Below are 21,098 nucleotides of genomic sequence, written 5' to 3' on the forward strand. Positions count from 1 at the left end.
GGGCCCGGCCGGAGCGTTGCTGGTCGCAGCACAGCCAGGCAGGGAGATCCCACCAGCAACCCTCCCGGCGGGAGCAAGGGCTGTTCCGCACAACCACGCTGCCAGGCTGGGAACGGCAAACCTGCTCCTGCCACAAAAAGCATTTAATGTAACGGGCAAGATCCCGGTCTCCCTTCAGCTGTACAATTCTAGAGGCCAAACCCACTGACAGCACCCGCCTTTCCCCAAACCTGTGCCTTGCAGCAGACCAGAACCATGGCACTGTGACCTATAGGATTTATACACCTATTTTGAAAAGTCTAAAAATGTAAAAAGGAGCCCAAAGGCAGTATATCTCTACCTAAACGCCAAGCTTCATCGCTGGAGGGAAGGTACAGGTGCAGACTTCACTCGCACGATATTATCTGTGCACTACATAGCGAACTGAAGGATATTTGCTCTCTAGATAAACAGTAAAAATCAGATTATTTCAGGTGTTTTCTGCTATGAGATGACAGATGCTTGCTACAAAGAGATTCTTTAAATTGGACTTGAAAATACAAACTGTATTTCTTCGCCCTTCCCTCAGCAGGGATTCCTCCAGCAGAAAGCGCAGGAGTGTTTTTCCCATTACCGCCCTGCGAGGCAGGGTCCCCTGGCTCGGCCGGGAAGATCCCCGCACACGACTGCAGGAGCTGCACTGCCTCATACCTGTGTTACAAATCAATAGTTTTTAAAAAGTTCTGCCTGCTGCAGTGTTTTCCCCATGTCAGAATAGAGCCCAGAGCATTGCTCTCTGCCCAAGTTCATTACTTCCTCTGGAGTTAAAAGTGGAGGGAAGGAGGGAAGAAGGACTCTGGGCTTCCCAAAGGAAAGCTCCCGGGATGGTGGACCACGGTCCCTCCCAGCCGGGAGCTGGCGAGCAAATACGGCTGCCCCTGGAGAGCAGCTCTGGGCTGGATCCTAAGCAAAGGAAAAGCACCGGATTGCCCAGAGCCACATGTGGAGGCAAAAGACCCGTGCACCAAAATATGGGGCTCAGGTACAGGGTCAAGTGCAACAGGAAAAAGCAGCAAAGGCCAAGCACGAGCGAGCCCCGCGGTTCGGGCAGTCCAGTCTCGTCGCTGCTGCATGGCCGGGGGTCCCTCCTCTGCCACTGGTTGGTGAGGGGCCCAGAATGAACCCACGCTGAAACGGCATCTACGAAGGGAGCCCCCTCAGAGCTGACACCCCCACTTTGCAAAGAACCCACCCACGGGTGCAGCCGGAGCGGGAGCCAGGGATGTCGCCCAGCGGGGCCCATCCCTCCCGGGCAGGGGTCTCCATCCCAGGCCCAGCTCCCGCACCCCCGGCACAAGGGGCGGCACGGCCCCCCCAGCCGGCTGGGACAGCGGGTGCTGAGGCTGCGTGACTGCACCTCAAGGGCCGGAACCTGCCAGGATCTTCCAGTGTATCATCAGAGATATTTAAATCATGCCACGAGGAAGCAAAGAGAGCATAAATTGCTCTCGGAGCTGGGAACACCTCCAGATGCAGAGCCTGAATTAAGTCCCATTTCCAGCTGATTTTCTGCCACCACAGCAGGATGACAAACGGACAAACGGTCTGCGCAGGGGCCCAGCAGACGGGGAAGAGCCAAGCATCCGCACGTCTCGGGCGCACTTGGAAGGTTTCATTTTCCTCCTCAATTTTAATTCATCAGTGAAAAGGCCCAGAGCAGATGCTGTCTGCTGTTGCAGCCACGCAGCCCTGATGAACCCCTGGGTGTCTGACAGGGATAGGAGGGAAGGTCGCTCACACACACAAGTGAGAGCAGAGCCAGCGGCTCCCGGACAAGATAGACACCGGCACTCGCTGCGTAACGAGGTCCCTTATCTGCACGCTCGCTATTGCTCTGAAATAGCTGGCACCTCCCTTGCAGGGCTCCTGTTCCAGCCGAACGTGCCCAGGGACTCGCTCTCAAGGATGAAACGTTCCTTATCTCCGTTAGCGCCAGGTTTTCTGCCTACCGTTTAATTTTGCATCTGCCGTCAGTTCTGCTCAGGGTGGGCATCTGCGAGAGGGGGGAATCCAGTGGCTGTTGCCACGCGACGACACCACAAAGTCCCCGGCGGCACCACGTCCACCGCGATCGCAGCTCGTGAGGTTCGCACGCGTGTCTTCCCTGGGATGCCCATCTGCTGGGTGGCAAAGGCGAGCCTGCGGAGCTGGAGGTTGCAGCGATGCTCTGAAGAGCTGGATTAGAGGTTGGGGGGGCCCAGCCGTACCAGCGGCACCTCCCGGGGGATCGCCCTGACCGAGGCCCCAGGAGGACCCAGACCCTATGAGGCAGCCGGGAGGATCCGCTCACCACGGCCGGGGCGCAGGGACCGTCCCCTGGTGACACATCCCCGGCCCAGCACTCCCCAGGGACACCCAGAACCAAACCGAGACGGGTCAGTCCTTCCTGCTGGCAACCGAGTGCCACTCACGCTCGTTCTGACACAATCCAAGCCCTGTGTTTTCTTTCGACAGCAGAGCTACCCAGCAACTCCATCTTCAGCTTAAGGCATCCAGGGAAGAAAAAAACAAAACCAAAAGCCCCACAGCTGCTGAGGCGCTGAGGGTTGCCTCATGCATTATTTTGAAATTCACCTTTCTAAGGGTTGGTGTGGGGGCACCCCGGTGCTCAGCACCCCCTGCTCTGGGGCACGGCGGCAGGTTTGCTCTCTGGTCCTCGCTGCCTGCCGGCCCTGCCTGCCCTGCCCGCAGCCGCTCTCGCCCCCGACGCAACCCCCGGGGCAGCCGGTCCCGCATCCCCACAGCCCCACGAGCTGCAGGGCCGGGCACGGAGCTCTCCCGAGGTCCATGAGCCAATGCTCAAATCCGCGACTGCCTGAGAGAGTGAATTGGGTTGTTCATCTCTCTGACGGGCAGAATAAGCACCCTCCACATTGATACCGAGCTCATTTCTGATACTTGTTTAGAGACTTGACAATCCCTGTATAAAAGGATTTCCTTCCACAGCTGAAGTTTGACATTCTTGCATTATTAGATTATTTGCAAAGGTCTGCGTGTGCTGGAGGAAAACAATGCTACCGACATCCAACATTACAACCTTCTCCTCCACAAATCATCCCGGGTGCAGTGAGCCACGGAGACAGCGTCTATTTGAAACCCCCCCGATGTAGAGAAGCAGCCAGGGGCAGTGGTTGGGTGGGAGCTCAGGCGAGCAAACACAACCCAACCACACCGTAACAACAAAAAATAATAATTAAAAAAAAAAAAGAAATCAAGCCGGCAGGCAGGCCTGGGAGAGGGTTTCGGGTAGAGGGAACCCTGCCCCAGACACACCAGCTGCTGGGTTCAGACCCCAGCACCACCACGGGCTCCTCGTGCCGCTACCGGCACAGCCCTTTCCAGTGGCACGACCCGGCTGGGAGAGCACCGGGACCTCATGGAAGTGCAGGGACTCCGTCCCCCTGTCCGGCTCGGGGACGGCCGCAGCCCCGCGCCCCCAGCCCCCCGCCCTGGGGAACCCTGGGGGTCCCGGCACGGCGCAGGGGAAGGTGGTGGGAACCTCCACCCAGCACGTAGGGGCTTTGGGAGTCACGGGTCTCTGCCCAGAGCAGCTGCCACGCAGGGAATGTTATCCAAAGCATAAAATTCAGAAGAAAATTACTTCTTCAGAGAACGATTCATACCCACTTCCAGACCATTAACTCCTTCCTCCTTTGCAGAACCCACCAGCAGGTTCCCACTGGAGAGAAGTGCTGTCACAGGCGTCAATCATTTTGGCAACAGTTCCCTCTTTCCAAATCACTGTCTTAAGGACCAAAAAGATCAAAATAACCACCCCTTCCCCCTCCAGATTATTTACTGCCATATAAGAAACGCCTTCCCTGAAACCTAGGGGTCTTAAAAGAAGAAAATTATTAAAAAAAAACAAAAAATCAATAGTTTAAGTGACTTATTTGTGCTGTTGAAGGTTTGTTTCCCAATTTTGACAGTGTCTCTTTGTATTTAGTGCAGCCTGGGTCTCTCTACCAGGATGTCAAGATATATTCCTCAGTCATGATTTGCACTCATTTCTCCCCATTTAGAGAGGCTCAGCTGGGAGCGGAGCTGAAGATGGATTCAGACACGCGTCGAGGACGGTGCCCGTCTCCTGCGGCCGCGGGGAAGCACCGCCAGCTCCTGCTGCTCCCGGCGGGAGGAAACCAGCATTTCTGCAGCTGGGATCCGACGCCTTCCCTGCTGCCGTCCGCCGCCTGCGCCGGGGCTCCCACCCCATATCCCACCGCGGGGCCGGTGTAACCATCCCTCTGGCACCTTCTTCCCGCACCGGCTTCCCCAGGATTCGCCCCAGCCCCAGCAGAGCCCAGACCAGCCCCGGACTGGGCAAAGCCCACCGGGGCGAGCGCCTGCAGGGAGCACAGAGGGAACCGATGGCCCCGCAAACCGGGGATGGCATCTCCCCCGTTCCTTGCTGCTCTCCTGCTTTCCAAATCCTGCGCTGGTGCTCAGCAGCCTCGTGCGCCTAGCACCCAACCTGGATCAGTGCCCTTGCAGAGCCCAGATGCCCAGGTGATGGGCTTACATCCCCTCCTGCAGCAGCCGCTGCCTGCGGCCGGCCTCAGGCTTCCCCGGGGGAGCAGAGCCCCCGACACGGCGTCCCGGGGCTCCGCTGCAGAGGGAAGGGGGAGCGTGGGGCAACGTGGGGGCGAAGGGTGACAGTCCTGCTGCGGAACACCCTCCCCTCTCCTTTCTCTCAGAGTGCAAGTTTCCTACCTCCCCATCACCAGAGTGCCTCATCAATCATGTTCCCTCTAATTAACTTCTAATTTACCTCTTTAGTCAAATCTGTTTACAATCAGAGACAAGAAAACACGACCCAACGAGAGGCGCGATGAAGATTGGTCTCTCTCCCCGCACGCTCCGCTGCCTCCGTGCCGCAGCCCGGCCCGGCACCCGGAGCACGGGCAGCAGCTCTGCCCGTCCCCGCAGAGCAGGCAGAGCGCAGGCAGCACCGGGCGCATCAGCTCCGCGTCCTGCCCGAAACCCGCGCGGGGTTCGTTCGAAACTCCGGCCTCTGCTCCTGCTCCCCGGCGCGGCGCCGCACCGGCCATCCCTGCCGTGGGAAGGTTTTAGCATCTCCCCGTACGCGAGATCTCCCACCACCTCCGAGCCCCCGGGGCCGCCCCGTCTTCCACCCAGCACCGCTGGCACACGGGGATCGACGTGCCGGGGGCTCGCAGCGGAACCAAAGCCGCCTGGCTCCCGTCGCCTCGCGAGATGCTCCCGCCGTCGCCTCCAGCAGCTCAGAGCCCGGCGGGTGCTGCCTGGGTCTGCACCGCTCCCTCGCCCCACTCCCAAAAACCATTTAGCCCAAGCGCCAACAGTGATGCTGCTGCCCCTGACCTTTAACCCAGGGCCAAAAAAATCAGACGGGGTTAAACCAGGGAACAAACCCCACTGTCCACAACCTACAAATGCTTCATTAAGAAAAATCTGTTATTAGCTCAACCTTTTAATCCTCCCCCAATTACAATAACGACATTCTCCACAGCTGCTAAGACTCATGGCGCCCATCCTCATACCTCCAAGGCTTTTCCGTGCTGCTCAACATTACAGCAAAAATGAGCTGGCCTGCAGCGGCACATTAAACTGAATAATTATCTTAATTAATAACAGCGGGCCCAGGTGGGCATCCAGCCCATCCCAAGGACCAAGGCAGAGGATCCGGCGTCTCCCGGCAGCAAGGCCCGCGGTCGGGGCGCAGGTGTGCGGCGGAGCCGGGTGCCGAAGGGTCCCCGGACCACAGGAGAGGCACAAAGCAACATCCCTGCCCCAGGCACCGCACCGATAAAATCTGCTCTTGAGAGCACAGCTCAGCTCCCACAGGCCCAAACCAAGATCACAATTTATTGTTCATCACCCTCTTTCAGTGCATCTCCCTCTCCTCGCCAAATTTCATTATTTATCTGCTGAAAATATTTATGGAGCAGGGATTTCTCCAGGCACAGGCATTACAAGCGGCAATGCAAGCCCAGAGGCCAACCCATGGATCAGGACGGTCCCGGGAGCAGGGGGAGCGCAGGCAGCAGCGGGGGCTCCGACGTCCTGTCTGTGCCGGGGTGCTGGAGAGCAAGACCCTGACGCAGCACCCCGGGTCTCCAACACCCAGCAGGCCTTGGTGATGCTAAATGGTTTTTTTTGTGCTTTACCAGGGTTTTGTATAAGATAAGGGGTTTTGTACGTCCCAGACCCGGCAGGGAGCTGCTTCCAGTCCCTCTGGCACACTGGGACCACCAGGCAGAGGATCCTAACTTCTGTGCAGTGGGGTTCCTCCCTCCGAAAGAGTTTGGAAATTAGGAGAAGAGAATAATTCATCATCTGTCTTGTAAAAGCCTGACTTGCAATAACAAGCTCTGTGCTAATTCCTCTGCAACATCTGGAACATCTTTATCTGTCACAGAGAGACGTGATGGTTGGGCTGTGCTCAGGTAGGCACAGGCATTTTGACTTTTTTGTGATCCCCGCAAGTATCTCCTTCAGCTCAGGAAGAAAAAAGTAAGTGAAAACACTCCATGCAAGGTGTTCCTTCTCCCTAGGCCAAGCTGTCCCGCTGGTGCAGGAGCTGCCGCTGCCATCTGGCCGCTCAGCAGCGGGTTCCTGTGCCCGCTGGGAGCCCTGGGGAGGGCTGCGGCTGCGGCACGGCACGACGCGGTGCAGCATCACGGCAGGGCCCCGCTGGCCATGGGAACCGCGAGGGACAGTGCAGGGGATGGCACCGTGTCCTGCGCTCTCCCAGTGCCGCCCTGGCTCATGCCGCAGCACAGGCACTGGGTCCTCCTGTGGCCCACCAGAGAGCGGGCAGCGGCTCCGGCAGTGGCTCCGGCAGCAGCCATCCCGTGTCCCAGTCACCCCTTTGCAGCCTGTCCTGCCAGGCACAGGGAACACCAGCTCACAGGATGGTGCTGAGCCCCAGTCCCCATCACCAGTTGTCCCTATTCCAGGCGGCAAAGTTGTGACCCTTCTCCCGAGCGGGGACAGCACTGACCGCTGGCACCCGGAGCAATGCCGGGACCCTTCCCCGCTGCTCCGGGAGTCCAGCAAACCTGCATGCCACGGCACTGCTCTGGCACCAAGCTTTTGGTTCCTTCTGCCCCTGTCCCTTGACACAAATGCTCCCAAGATGCATTCACTGGCACAACCCACTGTGGCAGTGACTGACATGGAGCAAATGCAAAAATCCAGAAGAAAACCACCCTGAAACAACCCAGTGAAAGTCATTGAAGCTTGGGCTCGTTTCTAGCTCCAAATACCTGCTCTAAGAGCGGCTCTCATCCCGGCAGAAGCAGCAGTACCCCACGTAATCACAGGGTACACACCACGTTAAATCACCACTGCTTCAATACCAATTCTTTCAGTGAACTATCCAGAGACTTAAAGGATTTGGTGAAGCGCTTTGAAGAGCTAACAAATTACAAAAGGGAAAAAAAACAATCAAAGAAAAGCTGTCTTATACAAGAGGAACATTCATTATGAGCAGCCTGAGCTCCCTCCAGCAGCACCGCTCCCAGAAAGCGAGCCGGCCAGCCATTAAAGCAGGGAATAATTTTCAGCCCAGTCTCCATATTTAGTAACCCAGCTAATGCATCTAGAATGGAAATGGTAAAGGAGGAGACATTTACTTTCTGAAAGCAAAACTCCAGCTGAAGCAGCAACACAGGAGAGGGGTTTCACTCCCGTCAGGCGCCGCTGGAGGTCTTCCCCATCTGAGAGGAGCCAACTCAGAGCAGCGATCGTGCCCCGCACACCCGCACCAGCTCACTAACTGCGCACTGAAAGGATCGCACATACACACACGTGCGGTGAGCACAGTGAAACCAGATTAAAGACAGAACATTTAGATTTAAAAAACTTACCTTGTACTCAGGCAGTTTATAGTCCTATTGTCAAGATCCTCCCTGCCCTTTATCCCCTCCCAGATACGCGGCCCCTACTTTTCAGTCAAAGCTGTTTCACGTTCATTAAGTCCCCTTTCAGTTCTGCCTCAAACCTCCTCCCTCACGCCCTCCCTTTCTCCTCAGCTTTTCAAACACAAGCATACTTTGAGACAGGGAACAACAGACCATCTTCCAGGAGGAAAACCAGAGACCAGCTTTGGCCACAAATCCACTGCCTGTGGTGTGGAAAGGGAACAATTCCCACACTCAGGCAAAAAACTAAATAAATCTGAAAGATAAAGGAGAAAACCTTTAAGGAAGCGGGCTGAAGATAGAAGAAAGAAATGAGGAATTCAAACAAGTTCTGCACCAAAAATGTATTTTTGCAGCTTTTTGTGGCTGCTGGAACCACGACTTCCATGTTGATCCCCTGAATAACAGTGTTTGATAGCACCCAGGCCAGCAGTGCCTACGCAGTCATGATTGAAGGAAGCCTTTAAGCTTCCCTGACAATGCATTTTTCTTGGAGATAAAAAATGAATGCTGCCAGCATGCAAATCTCTCTAAATTAGGCAAGGCCCAGCTTGCTGGAGCCGCGATGTTTTGTGATGGCAGTCATTAACTTTAGCAGAAGAAAAGAGGATGCGGGAAAATATTCTCAGCTACTTCTTGTCCCAGTTGGGAGTCACTGCTCGGCGAAGCGGTGGGGTTTGGCACACTGACATCTGAAATTACACTGCAAGCGCAGAAGGGTAACGGAAAAATGAGCTGCGGTCTGTTCCACTGCAATCAGTCAGTCGGTCAGAGGCAAATCACTTGGTCTTTCTGCAGCTCCCACAGCGCACCGGCAAAAGGCTGCAGGAGTGGGGTTTTCCCTCTTCTATTGGTGAGCTTATTGCTGCTATAAAAAGCCAGCCTCCCAGTTCAAGAATCAGAATAGTGATTTTCTACAGAACAAGCACAGGCAAGACCTAAAGCCAACTGTGAAAGGAAGCCAACGGCATTTGGGCATTTCACTGATTATTTACCCTCCTTCTTAGTTTTGAGTATAACCTGGACAGACTCACTCCAACATCCCCTTCAGGAAGGCTGACAGCTGACTGGCCTGTGCCAAAACTTGCCTTCAATTCTGACTCACCTTTGGGAAGATTTAGCAGGAATTGCTAATGTGCTTGATCCCTGGTTACCCTCTGCCACTGAAGAACAGTTGAACTGGGCACATACCAACGCCTCAGCCTCTCCAGCTTACGTCTGTACAATGGGTTGTACATTTTCATTAATGTATCAGGCTGGAATAGCTCAAGAGATTGTCTGCAAGTTATCTGGGCTTCCTCTTTACCCTCCCTCTAACACATACACCGTTGTATTGTTTCACACTGATCACTGCAGTTTGACTTATGGCTGCCCTACTGCAAGGTATGCAGCTGCAATCCCACTCACAGCAAACTACTTAAATAACAAACAAGAAATTAAAAAAAAGCAAACTATCTTTAATATCTCCAAAATCCCATTTAGAAGCAGTTTCATAGAAACGTCACTTTTATCGTGCAATCAAGGCTGGAGGAGGGCAGCAGGAGAGAGAACCAGATGCCGCATCCTTGTGGGCACACAGATTTTGGCCCCCGAGCCCTCAGAAATTCTCCAGCAGATCCAGGATCCGCTTCTGCTCGCTCTCCCGAAACTCCTGGTTCTTCCCATCCCCGATGTTCTCCGCGTACTCTGTGGGGGAGAAAGCAGACAGACAACAGGCTTTGAGTGAGACACTAATGAACGATGGGCAACTTCTCTTGCAGATACCACAGCAGAATCTAAATCTGCGTCCACTGCAAACAACTGAATGAGAATTTATGCAAGGAGCATTGATGGTTTTTCTCCCCATCCCCAGGGTTAAAGCTTTGCATAATAAACATCTACTGACCCCTCATTAAAAGCTTTTGTAGCAAACAGAGACCGTAGCAGGAACATCCTGCTCTCATCACTAAGCAGCTCAGCAAGCCCAGGCAGACACTAGCACCCAGAGGCGGTACCCATTCCCTGGCGTCTAACCATTCAGAAAGGTGACTGTCCAGGCGCTCCTTCCAACACCTCTGTTATCCCAAGGGAGCAGCGCGCTGGCAGCTGTTTGAACCAGACAGTCACATCACTGGCCTCCTTCAGCCCAAGAAATGCAAATAGTCCTGGACAACGCTGGCTTTCCAGGTGCCTTTTAACGCTGAGTATCATCAGGGAAGGTCAGGCAGGGGCTGTTACACACTGTTAAACATTGCTAACCCTGGGTTTCACCTGTCTGTTGTCCAAGCATCCCGAATGAGGATTTTTTGTCAAGTGGAGACCAATTCCCCAATCTACAAGTGCTTTTAACCCATACGGAAGAAAACACACCAGTTCAGATTTAACTACTAAAGAAACTCCTTGTCTTCAGGCAGAGGATACTAGACTCTGACCAAGGTCTTGCCTATCCATGCACGCAGCCAAACACCATGGAACCAAAAATTTCCTCTGCAGCTCTCCTTCCTGACATTCATTTAAAGCTGGCAGCTCTCATTCCCATACCAGCTCCCTCCTTCCAGCCACCAGAACCTGCATATTCAAAGATGGTTTAAAAAGAAAAAATGAAAAGCAGGTTTTGATCTGCGAAAGCAGGGAGCTGAACAAATCTTAGTAGATCAGGAGCAGACTGCCTGGTTAGACAGTGTTTTCCAGCCTCCACCTTCTCGCATTCCTTCCCTTCTTCCTAAACAAATAGAACAGCTTGTATTCAGCATCTGAATGGTAAGTTGCTGTAGAAAGTTTGCTTTAATATTTATACGTTCAGCCCTGCTACATGCTTTTGAGCTCCATCAAAGCCTTTATTATAAGAGCACTGAAAAGAGTGAGGACAGGGAGAAGTTAGCTGATGTGGGAGTCTTCCCTCCTGCGTGCACTCTCTCTCCATGTACAAGAAGCAGAGTTCTTTGCCAGGGCCTCTGGGATAAATCCTTTTAATATTTATAAACTGCTACAGTACCCGTAACAAGAGCAGGCAGGTAACACTGAGGTTTGCTGCAAGTGAACCTGACCTCCTCACCGTCCTGGAGAAGGGGGACCAGCACAGGGCACTCTTCCCTCAGATGGAGGAGAAACTCTCCATCGCACTTAACGAAGACAGCAGCAAGCTAGTAGATTCGTTGTAGCTACCTACGTATTGGCTAATTGCATACGGGCAAGGCCCCAGCAGCCTGGTGTCAGCTCAGCTGTGGTTTGCACGCTGTAGCAAAAGGCTGTGCCACAGCAGCTGGGGATCAAAACCTGCCACCCGCTTCTGGCAGGAGATAAACCCCACTGCGGCAGAGACGGGGTTACCTTCCCAGAAGAAAGCGTCAGCTAAGGCCAGTGTTTAGCTCAGGTTCTCCTGTCCCCTTCGGGCAGTACCGGAGCTTTCCGTCAGCAGCTGTGCCTCCACAGGGAGCTCGTGAAGGAGCAGGCTCTGTCCCCAACGAGCTCTTTCCGTGCTTTGTCAGAGTAAGTGCCTCTGAAACAGATGCAGCAACTGCAATTGCCTGTGTTTATTGCAGCCCAAGGGCAACGCTTCCTTGCCTGCCGCTACCTCTTGACAGCTCAGGAGCCTGGCACAGCGCTGGGGCAGCCGGGTCGGCCCTGGCTGCAGGCAGAGCTCTGCGCTCGAAGCATCCGCACCGCAGGCAGTGGGCTCATGGCCCAGCTCCAGTTTTAGCTTTAAGGACTGCTCAAGTACTTGAACATACAACTCTAGCAGGGAAACTGCCAAGTGCCACTAATGACACAGCCCTTCTATTGTCCCAGTGAGATCACTCAGACAAAAGCAAGCCACAAATTCCTCTAATCTTGTCCAAAAGCTCAGCATTTTTTCTTCTAAATATTTAGGCTTCGTAAGACTAAAATCCCAGTGACTCCCAAGGCAGACTGTTTACTGGGTTACCAACAGTTGCTAATATTAATTTGAACCGACCAGATAAAACCCCCAAAACCAGGCTCAAAAAAAAAAAAAAAAACTCCCACTGAGGTTTTATGTATTTACTTTTTTATTTAAAATGCCATGACTTCAGTGAGACAGCAAAAAAAAAAAAATAATCAGATGTAAGCTCCCTCTGCCAACAGTTAAACAGAGCTTACACATTGCTGTAGCTACACAAAGGGAAAGGACCTAAGATTGGTTTCTGCTTCATTAGACAAAATACAATGGTTACAGAACAGTAAAAATCAATAGGGAAATATTGAAGCTTGTAATGGATATTGGAAGCTATAAAGCCTGCACATACTGAGGGACCACAGGCCAAATTTAGCACAGTCCTCATAACATACCTACCTTTTCTTTTTGATTACCCATGCTAACAGGTTTGTTTTATAACATTCAATAGGCATTCCACCTTCCCGGCTCCCTGATGTGCCCACTACCTTCACTGAAACCAGGTGTTTAACCAGGCATCAACATCTCAGTGCTTCTGGGAAGGGATCTCTGCACCTCAGTTCCTGCAGGGCTCCTCTGAGAGCAGCTCCCCAAAGGGAGCAGGTACCAAAGGCTGGTCTCTCCGGGTCCGTAAGGAACGGCATGCTTTCCCGTTCCAAGGCCGAGGATTGATATTTAAGGAGGTCTGTGCCTCGCTCCATTCCCGATGAGAGACACGGAGACCAAGAATTGCCCCAAGATATAGACACTACTTGCTGTCATGAAGATGAGTCTCCGTCCCCAAATTACCCCCCCAGCCAAGCCACACACTGTTCAGTCATTTTTTTCCAAAGGATAAGGTAACTGTCCCATTGCAAGTAATGCTTGATCTTCAAGAAAAGGGAACTGTGGGAGGACTGGTCAGCCTGCAGAAATGCATTTAATGAAGCTTCAGTTATTCCCTGCCCAATCCTCCCCCTCAAAAGCCCTACCATAAGAAAACAGTCTTGCTTCCTCGCTTGCATCATAAGTAATTCTGAGCAACCCCAAGGGATCCATCAGCTGTCAGGTTGCCAGAGAAACATGGAGAATATGTAGGCCATAAAAATCAAACTAAAAACCAAGCATCTAATTAGTATGCAAAAATAGAAAATAAAAACTGAACAAGAGCAAAACACTGAACGAAAAGTAAAAATAAGCCAGCCCTCATCTGTCCTGAGAGCAAGTTAGAAAGTGGCCTGGAAACACTTCAGCCAAGGTTTAAGGCTCCCAACCTCTCAGTCATTTGGGATAGAGTCCTACAGTTCAGACATCAATTAAATTTCGTAAATCCCCTGCTGCCCCCCCAGGAAGCATGCTTCTGGGGTCTGCAACCAAACTACTCCAACAGGCAAGCTGTGTTCAACGAACCAACTCCTCTTGAGAGGCAGGTGCTTGTCCGTGGTGTCACTTCTGTTAAAAGTTGGTGAATCTACACTGACAACATATTTGGACATAGGTGGGCAACTACCAAGAAACTTAAATTTCATCAGCACAGACTGCAGATAAGCTTGGTGCTGCTCCTATCTGCCAGGAATCTTCTGGGCCCCACTGCAGTAGTTCACAAGGGCCCACCAACAAATTTATTTCTAAGGTCATTGACAACTGTGATGGCAAAAGTCTCTAAAACTGGCAAGCATAAGAGTTGGGAAGAGCTGAAGACAGAGCCCCAAATACTGTATCCATCACCTGTATTATTAACAAGCCAGGCAGAGAACGTGTTACCGCTGAGAGTACCGAGCCTGCTGTACAATCCATAGCTTGCAAGACATGATAAAACGACTGAAAAAGTTTCACAATGCAAGTCACTGTCTGTGAAAGAAAGAATCAGATGAAATTTTAATGCAGCTGCCCTCCAATTCAGCTTAGTATGTAAATCAACAAACCAAAGACATGAACGTGAGGTGTGTAAATACAGCAAGGTGTGCAGACAAATCCCGTGGGCACCCATGGCCTAGGTCAAGCATGGGAATCCGAAAGCAGATGTGTGCCATGCTCCAAGTTGGAAACAGACAGTTTGGAGGCAGGAATTGTCAAGTATCATAATTAAAAGCAGAAAAGACATCCTATCCAGTCCTCCCTGTTCATCAGCAGGCATAAACTTGCACTTGCTGGCAAAGGACAAGGGCCAAAGAGATTGCCTACAGCTGCAGGTAATCTCACACTGTCAGAAAATCACTCTTAATTTCGTCACACCAGCCATCCCTTCTGATCCCCTTCTTTCCTGCATATGGGAAGGGAGAAAACCAACAGGACCTGCAAGAAAAACACTGCCTGTACCTGCCAGTGTTGAGGGCGGGGAAGAAAAGGCCAGGAGAACACCATTTGTTATTCCCAAAGAAAGCAGAGACATTGAAACAACACAACCCACAGCCCAGTACTCCTGGAGATGCTGCCAACCTTCCTTTCTCTCCAGAAGAGAAGGAAAGACTCCTTACCCCTCACCAAAAACAACACAGCCCCTCGGGAGCAGACACATCCCACACAACCCTCTTTTAAATAAGGAGGCACCTCCTGTGGGCAGCAGATCACCAGCTGCTCTAGCTAAGCCTCACAGCTCGGAGGGGGCTGCGGAGAGAGTCTGAGTCCTGTCCTCTTCTTCCCCAGATCAATTGGCTGCTTCTGCTGAAGGACAGCAGGCTACAGATGAGGGCCACAGCTCAAATAAGCATTGCTCTAATTCAACATAAGCATTAAAAATAACAAGCAGTACTTTAAAACTGGGATTGCAAATCACAACAGCTACATTTTAAAGCTACAGAGGATACTTTAATGCTATAATCCATATTAATCTGACACTAAGAACAAGACAAATACACCACGGATACTAATATGGTGCAGATGGTAAAGTGCAGGGCCATGTTAATGAAAGATGAGACTCCACTATTCTTCCCTCTAGCATGCATACACACTTCCCTTAAATATTTACTCTAGCGTTAATGTCAGCAGTGAGTTCCAGCCAGTCTGTAGCTGATGGCAGCATGAAGTGGTGTGCTATTCCACGACAGCAGACAACAGCAAGTGTCCTAACTCCAAGGTAAAACATCCCTCTTATCAGGGTGATTCCAGCCCTGCCCAGATCTCAGAACACTACTCAACTGCTGCCTGAAGATGCTCATGAAGTCAAGAAGAGTTACATGTGAACACTCATCCTACAAAGTGATGACCGAGCTGTCCCTGGTAGAGAGGAGGCACATGCATAGGAATATCTCAACTCACCCTTTAGGATGTGTCGAACAATTTTAATGGAGCTGCCTCTCATGTTCAGAATCTGATGGACTCTCTGACGAATCTGATAGGGGATAGGAAAGAGAAGAAAATAATCTTCAATACAACACAAAACCATGCACAGCCCCACTTTCTCCCACTTTGAGGGAAGAGCAGAAACCCTCATCACCACAAAACCCAACTCAGCCTTGCTAGTCCACAGTCCCAGAACACCTACTCAGAACATTCAGGAAGGCATGTGGCACAGATACAAGTAACCACAGAACATATTCACAAACCCCAGTGTATTCACACCAGCAGAGATGCAGTTTTTTGCACGGATCAAGAAAAGTCACTTGCTGTAGTCTGTGCCTTCGTGAGAGCTTCTGAGAGAAAGTCCCCTTCCAGTACTCTCTCAGTAGTGGCATACATAGGGCCTTTCCATTTCAAACTGTGACCTCACTTATGGCAGACTGTATGAATTCAGTGACAATGATCAGCTTCTGTACCCACTAATGCCATCCTAACTGCTATAACTTGAAGCTGTATGGACACAAGTGCAATAAGCAGGAGGTTTCCTCCAAAAAAAGGGAATTAGAGAGAAGATTATTCAACGAGGAAGTATTTACAAGGATTTAGAGTCTTGTCTGTATCATGGATAGAAACACAGATGATCTGACAACCTTGTATATAGCTTTACCTGGGGAACATTGGCATTACAGATCTCTGCCATGATGTAACAAATGAGCTGTAGAACAAAGAGACCAGCATCCAGGCGACGGAGATAGAATTCATCTTCCATGTCATCGTCTATTATCTCTCCCCGACGCACCATGTCCTGTAAAGCAACACAAAGAAAAGGTATGATGATAGTCTCTCAAAGTATTTCCCATTAGCAGTGGCAAAATGTTGGTGATATCTGCAATTTCTTAAGAAACGCTTTGTTCCCCAAAACATTAACATACATATATTTCTCGCCAAAGAAGTACTTTTAATAATTCATTTAAATTCATAAAACATTTCATTCAGTTTTGAACAAGGTTTTTGCCTTTGCTGGTTGTGAAGTGTGTCCATCTGCAAATTAAAATTTTAATTTAAACACACAAATTACATTTCTAAATTGAGTGATTAGAGACTGTGAATATGGAACAAACCAGTGTATCTATTATTTATAAGTTCTTTGTCAAAATGGAACAAAAAACCTGCTCTTTTACTGGCCATTTGAGGGTGCTGTTAAGCAGTGCAGAACATGACTCCAGCAGATTCAAAGACCTATCAGGCTTCCAACTTCATTATCGACTGATGAATGAGAAACCAGGTCCAAACATTCTGCACAAGTACAGCTTTACCATGCCCAGCCTTGCTCTTCCAGCTTCATTTGTTAGCGACACTGACAGGGCCAAACCCTAGCCAGGGTCTGTTAGCAGAAGACCACTGGCTTCCCCAGGAATGCCGACAGTTCGTTCTTCCTCTGCACATATGGTGTTTCACTAGCAAGACCTGCCCAAACAGAGGCCAAAGGCAGAACACAAGAGGCCATTCCATTCATCTTGTTCAGACAGAGCATCTTCAAAACACTGGCAAAAGGAGCCCAGCAATAAGCTCAGAGCAGTTTTCTCCCAAGAAAGGCCGGCCACATCCACCAGCTGAACCCGCCATCCATTTTCATGGAGACTGACAGGCCAAAATAACTGATGTCATGTGTGACCTTTTGCATTTTGGGGTTTGTTTTTTGGTTTTGTTCTTAAATAAAGGAAGCAGCTTGTCAGACCCTGCTAGCTCGCTGCAGCTTGTGTGATTTATTATGCAGCCGGCTGGCAGGTGGGCACACACCAGTGGAGCAATATTTTCTCATTAGAGCCATCACCAGTGAGAGCACTATACCTGTAATGCTCAACAAGAAGTGCTTCCTCGGGGTGCACAGGCTCCAGGCAAACACATGCAATGTCACCAGCACCAAAGCTGATTTAGGCTACCAAATTTTCCTGTTTTGTCAAGCCAAGTTCTCGCATCTGATTATAGGTAGAATCTTTTAGGCTCAAGAAGGAAAATTAACCCTGTGCACTTCTCACTGGAGAGAGTGCAGTGGATGCTCATCGTACAGAAATCTGATTAAGTGACTTAGAAGTACAGCTATTTACCACTGCATGCCAAAAGTGAGAGGAAAACATACATAATGAAATACTTTTTCTTTCCTCCTAGAAATCTAGTTTGCCAGTGAAAGAACAAGTGAAGTTTAAAAAACAATGCCTAGTTACCAGTGCCATAAAGTCAACTGTTTTGGCTACACTCCAGGATGCTTTAGCATCAGATCCTGTATACTCCAGCATTTGCACAACTAATTTACTCCAGTTTCTCAAAATCATGGGCACAGACATGACTGGGCAAAACTTGCAGGCAAGCTCTTGCCAGTAAAAAGAAAAATCCAATTTTTGTGCAAGGAGTGACTTTCCTCACTCTACATCCACACCAAATTGCTTGAATCTGATCAAATCTGGTCTCTAAAGCTAGACAATGTTGACTCTGGCTAGCAAGAGATCGGAAGCCATTAACTGAAATATCAAAAAAAAACATTCCAGAAGGACGACAATTCCTGAACTACTGCTTACCCTCCTCACCGCACACATGCTTACTGGCTACTCTTCTCAACAGTGCTAAATTCCTGAACAGAAAAACATCAATAGGCCAGGATTTTGAATCTCCAGAGCAGGAAACAAAGACCGTGTCTGTTCTGTATTCTGATCCAAGCACGGTGATCACAGGAGCCGAATCCAGGCAACTGCTGTCTTGATTAGACAGAGAAGGCAGCAGTTACAACAGCCCCTCTAGACACAGAAGCAAGATTATTTTGTGCCAGTAAATTAAGCAGATATGAATTAGAAGACAAGTACAGTTTTAGGGTGCCTTTTCACAGTCTTTTTTATTTTAAACCACAACCACCCTTTAAATGCTAATCTGCCTCCCAGTACAGTACCAAATAGCCACCTTTCCACTTTGTCTCTCTTTCAAAGCTGTCAAGTTGCTAACCTCCAAATGAGCACTCAGATGCCATTTCTAATCTGCCAACAATATGTACTGAGATGCCCCTTGCTGATGGGAGAAGACAGCAATAAGATGGGCTTCTGTGAAGCTAAAATGAGCTTCTCTCACACTAATGAGGCAGGACTGACAGGCCTCGAGGTGTCAAGTAGAGGCTCAAACCCTAAAGACACAATGGATCTGCCAATGCTATACAAAAGATCACATCTGCTCCACATAGTCACTGGAGTAGGGCCCAAAAGATTCTCCGCAACCTCCTCCTTCCTTATCTACCATTCACCTTCCCCAGCACACACAGCAAGGCTGGGCAGCGCAGAAGGGACGGGCACTGATTGAGAACAAAGAACACCATGAGGATCCTGGTCTTACTTCCTCACCAGGTGGGACAGCGAGGCCGCTCCAGAACATCAGAGACAGGAAGGCTCCCAACGGCCATGCAGAAAGACACCTCTTGTCTCCTACACCAAGTTTAGATTCTCTCCCCTTACTACTCGTCTGTATTGCTGGGGAGGGGTAAGTGATGCAAGCCATGCTCAGGAGGTGCTTTCAGACCACAGGCTAATAGTAAAATCAAGGTCATCGCTAAGCCCTCGGTCAAAAAGGATATGCAAGAGACAGGAATCGACACTTGCAACATGAGAGGAGCAAGCAGAAGCCTCAGGTGAAGTCAGACCATCATAACAAGGACTGCCTAGGACCATCTGCTTTCAGCTCACAGCTATGACAACAATTTCCCCAGGAGCCTCTTTCACATGCAGAGGCTGCAGACCCCATAGTGTCTTCAGCAGACTGACCACCGTCTTCCTTGAAACACAGAACAGTTAGGACTGACCCCTCATCAGGCCATGGACTCTCCTGCAGCCAGGAGAGCAGGCAGGTATCCAGGTCACACCAAGGTGACCAAGAAGCTCTCAGAACCACACAAGAAACCACCAGAGCCCTCTGCCATGGGAAGGACTTTCTTCATTTCTGCCTTAGAAGCGGAAACACACTTGAATTTCTGTAAATTGAGCCACCAGTCTGCAAGAGCTGAAAAGCTCGTTGCGATTGCTACAAAGCACACCATCACTTGCAGGTCAGGAGAAACAAAGCAGCAGCTCCTGCAAAAGCATGAGCTCAACTTCAGCAGCAAGAAACAGGAACCATGTTAGGGCAGTCATCTAAAAAGACCCACCAGTCTCAGCATTAAAGTTCAAAGCTCACTTCAGTTTGCTGGTGTCCTGGTTTCAGCTGGGATAGAGTTAATTGTCTTCCTAGTAGCTGGTACAGTGCTATGTTTTGAGTTCAGTATGTGAAGAATGTTGATAACACCGATGTTTTCAGTTGTTGCTCAGTAGTGTTTAGACTATAGTCAAGGATTTTTCAGCTTCTCATGCCCAGCCAGGGCACCTGACCCAAACTGGCCAACAGTGTATTCCATACCATGGGACGTCCCATCTAGTTTAGGAACGGGCAAGGCGGGGGGGGGGGGGTAGGGATTCGCCGCTCAGGGACTGGCTGGGTGTCGGTCGGTGGGTGCTGAGCAATTGCCCTGCGCATCATTTGTACATTTCAATCCTTTTATTACTACTGTTGTCATTTTATTAGTGTTATCATTATCATTATTAGTTTCTTCTTTTCTGTTCTATTAAACCGTTCTTTTCTCAACCCAGGAGTTTTACTTCTTTTCCCAATTTTCTCTCCCATCCCACTGGATGGGGGGGAGTGAGTGAGCGGCTGCGTGGTGCTTAGTTGCTGGTTGGGGTTAAACCACGACAGCTGGCCATTTGCTGGAAAAACTCGCAGTACAGACAGTGCAAATTCAGCCACGCTCCAGAACGCGCACACCCTCCTGTGAACACAGTTGTGTTCTTTTCACTTGCACTAACACAGCCCCTGCCAGGACACTACATCCTGCCCTCACTACAACTCCAGGCAGTTCAGCCTTTCTAAACCGAACTGAAATGTTGGGCTAATACAAATTCCTATTTCAGTTATCCCAATCTGTGGGCATTGCTCTCATGCTAGGAGTTCCACCTCTCCCTTTCAAGGATGGAATGACTTAACTGTAGCACAATTAGCATGTAATTTGTAAGTCATTATAGCGCAAAGTGTCTGGTGAGAATATTTTATCGAATAAACCTGCTGAGTATAATTTTCTGCGGAACTATAAAAATATTAAACCATCTCCTGTCTTTTCCTATCATCTTTAGAGATCACTAAGGCTATTGCTGCCGCCTGTAATTACACCTCATTTTAGAGGGAGTTAAAAGCCATAGGATTTTGCACCATTTCCTACAGAAAGAATTAAAGAATTTGAGACGGGGACAAGATATTTTCTAGGTTTCATTAACTAAAAACTCTGAGAAAAGTGCTAAGACAGGCATCAGGTGTTGGAGACAAATGCTCACATGGACTTTGCTCCTGGGTTTCACATGGCAATTAGGGTAATCACTAAGTTATCACCTCTGATCACTTCCAAATAGATTCCGCAGAAGCAGACACGTGGGTAACACTGAGAAGGGACTCAGCAGACCTCATCCTGTTTCACTGTCCAGATTAAGGGTGCAGTTTCATTACAACCATTCCTTCTCAGAAACAGCTGGCTTCAGAAATTCCTCCCCTCCCTTCTACCCTCACCTATTTCCACACCTTCACTGCCACAGGCTGAAGAGCTGGGCTACAAACCAGATCACTAAAATAAGCCAAGATAAAAGAAAGAAAAAGGAAGAGAACTGCAAGAGTAGGAGCTTCTTATGCCAGCTGCACTACTAAAGATAAAACATCAGGTATGATACACTCAGCCATTCCTTGTGTAAATAGATTTTCACTTCTTGTAATGCAAGACTTACACTAGGATACTCTGTCCATCTGACTTGGATCTCGTTCTCATCACTATAGGCTGAACCTGTAAAATCTCATGAGGTATCATTTTTTCTTTGGGGCAGGGAGAAAGGTGACGATCTGTATACCAGATTTTTGGCATACTATGTCCTCTACTGCAAGAGAAGGTCAAAAGT

The 21,098-nt window shown here is 50.0% G+C and overlaps 1 protein-coding gene across 1 annotated transcript in view; it reads right to left on the reverse strand.

Annotated features, from left to right (window-relative positions):
- Window positions 1-9,379: 9,379 nt before the first annotated feature.
- Window positions 9,380-21,098, reverse strand: part of CTNNBL1 (catenin beta like 1) — a 56,886-nt gene continuing 45,167 nt past the window's right edge. The window contains exons 14-16 of the mRNA XM_075022253.1: window positions 15,761-15,898; window positions 15,073-15,145; window positions 9,380-9,629 (exon numbers count right to left, since the gene is read on the reverse strand). Of these exons, the coding sequence (XP_074878354.1) occupies window positions 9,541-9,629; window positions 15,073-15,145; window positions 15,761-15,898 (300 nt within the window). The 3' untranslated portion in view covers window positions 9,380-9,540. The remainder of the gene's footprint in view (window positions 9,630-15,072; window positions 15,146-15,760; window positions 15,899-21,098) is intronic.

Source organism: Buteo buteo, chromosome 2, assembly GCF_964188355.1.
Source record: "Buteo buteo chromosome 2, bButBut1.hap1.1, whole genome shotgun sequence".
Classification (NCBI taxonomy): Eukaryota; Metazoa; Chordata; class Aves; order Accipitriformes; family Accipitridae; genus Buteo; species Buteo buteo.